Source organism: Penicillium diatomitis (assembly GCF_028827545.1).
Source record: "Penicillium diatomitis strain IBT 30728 chromosome Unknown utg000004l_segment0_segment0, whole genome shotgun sequence".
NCBI classification, from domain to species: Eukaryota; Fungi; Ascomycota; class Eurotiomycetes; order Eurotiales; family Aspergillaceae; genus Penicillium; species Penicillium diatomitis.
In genome coordinates, this window is record NW_026623176.1 from 2837330 (window position 1) to 2844580 (window position 7251).

A 7251-nucleotide genomic window follows, 5' to 3' on the forward strand; every position below is an offset into this window, starting at 1 on the left:
TTACTTGTTCTTGGGTACAGCGCCCTTGGAAGCAACTGGGGCGGCAGCTTGACGACAAGGCTGGCCAGTACGCTGGTTCCACTCCTTGCCGTTGCACTCGTCGTTCTCCCTGGCATTGGGCTTGCCTGCCTCGCCCTTCCTGGCCTCCGCATCACCCGTCATGGCGTTGTACTTGCCATCCTGACCAGCACCACCTTGGACAACAGTCTTGGTAGCGGCCGCAGTGGTAGGATTGGCATGCCACACACCATTAGCATCAGTCCAACCCTGACTGTAATCGGTCGAGTGCCAGACACCGTTGGCATCCGTCCATCCAGACGAGGTCTGGCCGGTCTGGCCGGTCTGGCCGGTCTTGCCAGCGGGCCAGATCTGACCGGCGCCATGCTGTTGACCGTTCTTGTACTGGTCGTTGTTGCCTTGACCCTGCTGATTGCTCCACGGACCCTTGTTGTGCTGGTCGTGGTTGTACACCTCATGACCGGGATACTGGCCCTTCTGGTACCATCCGACTTGGTTGGGGGACAAGTTGGAGCCCTGATCAGGAATGAAATTTCCCTGTGCATCATAGTGGCCTTTGCGGTACTGGCCGCTGGGATCCCACTGGCCACCTTGGTCGTTGGGGTCAATGGGGAGGGCGAGGGCCATGATGGGCGAGAGGGCGACCAAGAAGATGCTGCTGATCATGGTGGAACGCATTTTTGATGGTTTGAGACTTTATGGGATTTGGAAGATGATTCAAGGGAGGATGTGCTCGTTGATCGGGATTCTGATTATTGGATGAAGCAGAATGTTTGGAATTGCTGGTTGGGTGAAGAAGAAAAACAACGTCCTGGCGAGTTCTTGCCTCATACTTATACTTGTCGAGCAGCGAAGTCTCGGTGAACATGGAACTGATTTCCAAGATGGAAAGAATGTCTCGTCATCATCCCATCCGTCCGTTGTACACGAAAGTCCCTCAACATCGCGAATACGCAGAGACGCACCGCCATGTAGCTGCGAGGTTAAGGCGCCTGCCGCAAGGGACACTCCCCCAAGGACGCACGAGAACGTCAACCATGAGGGACCTGAGCTCAGAGCTCTTCCAAAAGCCGGTGAACACGGTATCCAAGAACCCTGACACGAGGCATTTTGCTTCGAAAAAGAGAGCGTAGCAACAAGGGATGATGAGCAAGCGCCCAGTCACCCATTGTCTCAAGCTGGACGAAGCCCTGACTACCCAGCGTCTTACCTAGTGTATCCTAGCCACGGCCCTCAATCAATGATGTCGATCCGATCAAGGTCCAGCGCACCATGAAAACTGCAAGTGGACCCCTTTCTTGAATGTCCATGTCACTGCAGTTCAATACAATATGCCCTGATCGACAAGGAAACGAGAAATCGAGAACTGATCGGCAAGGGCCACCACGCGTGGTAGATCTTGGAGAAGAGGTCTGTGCTTGATCATGCCTTGCAGGACGAGCAGGTGGGTTTTCATCATCACCGCGTCGGGTTTGATTACTTGAATTAGTTAAGGTAGAGATGATGAAAGATGGACGGCTGTCTCGGCAGCTCAAAGTGTTGTAAAGACTATCGGTGAAGAGTCCAGGGTCTCCACGGATAGGTAGCGGCGATGGTGTTTTAGTGGTTCAGATACGCCTAGGAATTGAGAGGTCATCCGGTCTAATTGGGTGGGATGAATGATGATATATTTTGGACTGCCAGCTCCTGGTTGAGGATTCCCTGATCGAATAAAGCCAAGTAGGTATGTGGCCTGGATTAAGTGCCCTTAATTGATGGAAATTCATATGGTACGGTGGTTACGAGACTTGGCAACACCTCTAATCTCATCCTATCTGTCTTATAAAGGAGTCAGCACGGTGTGAGCAGACGGGAGGTAACTACACCGGTGTGGGAGTGGGAGGTTCAAGCTGTTTACTAAATTCGATCGGGCTATGTATGTAGTATGGATATATCATGTGCGCCTCAATGGCACACACTTCGTAGGAGTTAAAAATATCAAAGTGAGTGGAGTGGGATCCCACGAGTCATCAAACTGGTCCGGCCATAAATGATTCAAGACGGCATGAAAACAATTGACGAGAGGAAAAGAGAATCGAATATGCAGACGCCAGCATCAGCGCACTTATTAGACGCAAGGAAAAAGAGTTGATGCCACTGGCAAGACTCAACGACGTGCGCGGTCGCACTCAGCTATGAACCTGTGGATCCCATCGGCATCGTCATCGGATGTGAATTCCATCTGCTCAGCGTTCGACTCTGGGAAGAATGGCTGGTCGCCAAGTTCACTGATATTGATACTTGAATAAGCAGAGCGCGGTGACGTCCACGGGTTACTGCCAAAGAGTTCTTTGTCTTCAAAGCTGATCGCCTTGCCAGATTCAACGCCCGAGTCGCCAGCGAAAGGACTGCCGATCTCAGGTGTGATCATGCCGTGCCAATCAATGTCGTTGGAAATGTGGGTCTTTGGGAGTGAAGAGTTCTCGAAAAGATACTCTGTTTCCGAAGACGCCACGCTGGGAGCGAAAGGGAACAGGAGAGCTAGGTCGGCACCTGTGCGAATTTCAAAGTCTTCGTCCTGAGTGATGCGACCACGCTGCACACCAACCTCATCACATAGGTGTTCCACAGTGTCGGCGTCGCAGCCGGGGAACCTGACACGAATTGTTGAGCGATCATGCAGTGTGACTGGTAGATCCCCCAGTGTGGACAACCGCTTCAAATCATTCAAGACTACGGCATACTCCTTCAAGGCTCGAGCGAAGTCGACAGAAAGCACGTCCATGACGCCATCAGAGTTCAAAGTATTGACGGCCTCGGCGTCGGACTGCTTGCTCAGGGCGCTAAAGGCCCCAAAGGCGGCCATGGTGGGAGAGACTTGGAAGTCAAGGCTCGACCCCGTCGCCTTCCGAGGCACAGCGGTCATCTTGCGACCAGCCTGATCCTGCAGGCCACTGACCGCCTTGTAGCGCTTCTCACCCGTTCGGGGATCAACTCCGTCGAAACGGACCTTCTGGCCCGACAGAAAGAAGACCCTAATGCCCTGTGAAACATTGTGAATCACCTGGGCAGGAGCCGCCGGGCCATGAGAGAAGTATCGGGCTCCTCCGAATCGACCTGCACCGAGAGTGTAACCTCCCGCGGTGCGACCGAGCGTACCGCCCGTTAAATTCGGCCGAAGGGTAGAAGCGAACGGAGCGCGGCTGGTGAGCTTGCTGATATTCGAGGCCACTCTAGTAGTTCGGTATGCGTGGGCCTCCGCTGAGACTCCTGACCGAATGGCCGACACGAAGGCACCGGCTGCGCGAGTGGAGAAGTAACGGCTTCGGGCCTGTCGAATGGCGGCAGCCCGATTGATAGGTTGGGACCCATTAATGCGAGCATAGACAGGTTGGTACCGCAAATGCGAGTATGTGGTAGACTCTGGGATTTTGGCTCTGATGGCCTTGGATGCCCTTTCATAAGCAAACCTGTGGCAACGCAGCGTTAACAGATGACTCATGCAACTAATTTGAAATCTTCGACTGGGTGAGCATTACTAACCTTGCTGCTCGCCATATCTTGGGAAGCAACAGGTGCCCATTGGCAGGCGCCATGTTGAAAGCTGTGAAAAAAACTGGGCGCACTGGATAAAACGTGCGGTGATAGTTGACGGAAGAGAAGGACGAAGAGGAGATGTCATGTCTTTTGAATACCTCAGGCATGATACCCCAGTGGCGGTGTTTGCCACGCATGTGACCCCGCAGGGGCCCACAACTTCCATGATTGGCAGAGTGGCTGGTGAGCTACCCCACTTTGTGATCGGCAGTATGAAATGTACAGGGAAGAATTCCGAGCATCAGATATGACATCTCGTGAATGGAGGAGACACATTCTTTGATGCCGTCGACTCGATTGATTATGCGGTCATTGAGTTCCGGCTGGCCACGATGTCGATTTTCAAAGTGGATTTCGCACGTCAAGGGTCATTTCTGAAGATGCGGATCGTGCCCGCGATCTTTCGCTACGAGTGTACTGTACAGAGCTTGAATTAAGCAAGCAGCTAGTGGACTTGGGAAAAGCATCCATGGATGTCGTGTGGGCACTGTCAGAAAAGCATTGATTCAAATGACTTGAAAGGGGTATATCCAAAAAAGTAGCTAGAAAAATTGGTATCACAGGTCGTATGGTACAGTCCATCGAAGGCTTCCTCCACATGGAACGGCATTAAGTCGTAACATTATTTGTTTCACATCGGTCGTCCGAAGAGGATTTCGTAAAATCATGATTTGAACACTTGTTTGATCTTCACCACATGTGTTGACGGTCTTCGCATCGCCGCCGTGTCGCAGGACTCTACCCGCGAGAACCCTCCAAAGTCGGTGAGCTCATGACCCAGTGTATTTGGCGTGCGTGGACTGGGGCTGGGTGAGGGCTGCCAGTAATCGTCGGAGCCCATCTGATCAGGGCGGACCAGGCAGATCAGTCGGTTGAGGACGGCGAATTCCAGCTTCAGCTTGATGCTGTACACCAGTGACTTCAACGCGGTCTGGATAGTGTAGCGATTGGTAAATTCCATAACGAGCAGGATAATGTCGAGCAGGATGAGAAATACATTGATGGCGAGGACGTAGTGGAGGGTCTTGCGGTGGACTTTATGAATGCGAGAGTTGAGCGGGACGAGGCGGAGGTTGCGGATGACTTGCACGACATAGAGGTAGGAGATGATCATTTCCTGGATGGAGAAACCAACGAGTTCGATGCGCTCCATGACGGCGTAAGCTTTGGTCCAGACGGCGTTGTGGGATTTGGAGAAATTCGAGCCGTAGGTGAGGATGGTTGTGGGGACATGGAAGATGATGGCATTGGTGATGATCATAATCAAGACGCGGCGCAGGACGCGAGGATCGTTGACCAGCAGACCGAGTCGAGAATACAAGACGACGGCTTGGCCGGTGACCATGAAATACCAGCCGATCGTCGAGAGGGTGAGAGAGAAGGTCAAGGGTGCGAGGTCGAGATCCTTGAGGATGAAACTGACGGCCTGGGGGACCACGCCGAGGAGACCACAGAGCAGCAAGCTCCAGAAATAGAGGCCCCGGTAGTGCCGAAAGGTGCAGAGGATGAGTACGACGAGTTCAATGGAGTTGTAGATGGCCAGACTCAGTAAAGTTACGATGCTGATGATCAGCACCAGATTTTGCCCCGAATAGACGCCCGTCTCATCGGGAGGTGGAGCGGTGCCGGGCATGGCGAAGAGCCAGTGTGGACGATCGGATCCGATCAACGCCGACTGCCAGTCCGGGAGCGTACATGAGATGCGACCAGAGACGCTGGAGATGGGGGATAAGGAAGCGGCGGAAGAGGAATGAAGAAAGGTAGGAGTGAGAAGCTGTGTGTGTGTTGAGGGGGGAGGGAGAGAGAGAGGGAGAGAGAGAGGGGAGGGAGAGAGAGAGGGAGGGAGAGAGAGAGAGAGAGAGAGAGAGAGAGAGAGAGAGAGAGAGAGAGAGAGAGAGAGAGAGAGAGAGAGAGAGAGAGAGAGAGATGCACACACACACACAAACACACACAAGGCCAAGGGTACTCGGGATGACCAGAAATGGTGGGCTGAATTCGCGCGAAGCAGCTCGGAACTCCGGGGGGAGGAAGAGGTAAAAAAAGCAAAAGCCAAAGCAAAAGCGAGGCCCAGAGTCAGAACCGACCGGAGTGGGCAGCGCGACGAAAAAGGACGCTAAACGCCTGCGATGTCACGAACTCAGAAAGTCGGGGCCAAGGGCAAGTTAGAGTTCCGGTCTATTCAACGGATGAGCAAAAGAGAGAGCGCGCGAGAGAGAAAAACGGGAATCACAGGATCCAGAAACGAATGACCGGTCGATGCCACTGACTGTGCGAATCGGAGAGGCTCTGCTTGAACCAAGCCGTCCGTTGTTCGTTACGGGGACTAATCAATAATGTGAAGGGTGGATACGATCATATCCCAGCTGTGGCAAGCTCACGGCTCTTTGTTAGCGACCGGCTTTCGAGCCATTCCGAGACGAGGAGACCCCGGACCTCTTTGGGATCTGGAGACTGGAGACTGGAGCAGCAGTGGAGATTGGACCGAGGCCGGTGGATCGAGAACCCGAAGTGGATCACTGACTACTATGGAGACAGTCGAGTCACTACGGCACTGGGGTCTGAGTCTAACCGTTGGCTAGTGTCCGGTTCAGGAAAAGAGTCAAAGAAACAGAGGGATGTGTGTGGGGAAAATCAGGAGAGAAGGAGAGAGAGAGAGGAAGAGAGGACGAGACGGGGTACACCTCGTACGAATCACTGGGTTCGAGTCGACGTGAAAAGGATAATCAAGAAGAAAAGGTAAAATCCACTCCACTTTATCTAAGATTGATCATTGATGACACGGACGATACAAAGTATTCTTCGACCGTATCCATTAATTATAGTCTAGTCACAGTAGGCGACGTCCAAGATTCATGCAGTCAACTGAACTGTCCGTAGGAGCGGATGAAGGTACGGTCTACATAGTACATTTCAGTGCCATCCAGAAGCGACGTCAGTGTGCGGCCATAGAGGTTAGTCGGTGAGGTGGTGCTGACTCGCTGAGAGGAATTTGTCATGTGAAACTTGGAATGTTGCCATCGTGCCATGTGCCTGGAAACGCTTATTGTCACCTTTTCGGGGACTTTTTCTCTCCAAGTGGTTTTCCAATTCAATGGAAATGATGAGATTGGCGTCTTGTCTGCGCCCGTTGTCTTTCGTCGGTACCTGGAATTCCCTCTGCTTGTGTCATTATTGTTATTATTATTGTTCCCACCTCCATTTTCTTTGCGCCAACTGACAAATGCCGTGCCGGAGCAGAATTTCACCGCAATCAATCTGGCAACGATACACACACAGCATGAGCACTACACTAGCTCGCCTCCTGGATTCGAGCAGCCGCCGACTGACATGGCACTTGCTCGCCTTTGTACGCGCTCGTATTCCAAATGAAATGGCAAATTTTTGAAGCTCACGAACCAATCACTTTACTTTCCTGTCTTTCTCGGAGGACAGCTATTCATCTATGGACGGAACTCTCAGATCCCTCGGCTGTCACATCTGCTCGCTTGCCCATGACTGAGAGTTAAAACTTTGGTCTTTCGGGGACATCCATGCCATTCCCATCCAGGATGCACCGTGTAACCCCGCTCTCTCCTGTCAGCCGAGCATCGCGTCCACTGCTGATCAGTGGTCACTGGCCAAGCGAGACGAAGAGAACGGACGTTGATCCGATTTAGA

The 7251-nt window shown here is 52.6% G+C and overlaps 3 protein-coding genes across 3 annotated transcripts; all 3 read right to left on the bottom strand.

Moving 5' to 3' along the window:
• On the bottom strand, nt 1-696 carry N7539_004240 (uncharacterized protein; the record flags this gene model as incomplete). Its single annotated transcript, XM_056933842.1, has 1 exon — nt 1-696. The coding sequence occupies one exon, from the start codon at nt 694-696 to the stop codon at nt 1-3; it is 696 nt and encodes a 231-aa protein (XP_056791383.1).
• Nucleotides 697-2164: 1468 nt separating this feature from the next.
• On the bottom strand, nt 2165-3593 carry N7539_004241 (uncharacterized protein; the record flags this gene model as incomplete). Its single annotated transcript, XM_056933843.1, has 2 exons — nt 2165-3467; nt 3541-3593. The coding sequence occupies 2 exons, from the start codon at nt 3591-3593 to the stop codon at nt 2165-2167; spliced, it is 1356 nt and encodes a 451-aa protein (XP_056791384.1).
• Nucleotides 3594-4258: 665 nt separating this feature from the next.
• Nucleotides 4259-5227, bottom strand: N7539_004242 (uncharacterized protein; the record flags this gene model as incomplete). Its single annotated transcript, XM_056933844.1, has 1 exon — nt 4259-5227. The coding sequence occupies one exon, from the start codon at nt 5225-5227 to the stop codon at nt 4259-4261; it is 969 nt and encodes a 322-aa protein (XP_056791385.1).
• Between the last annotated feature and the right edge of the window lie 2024 nt (nt 5228-7251).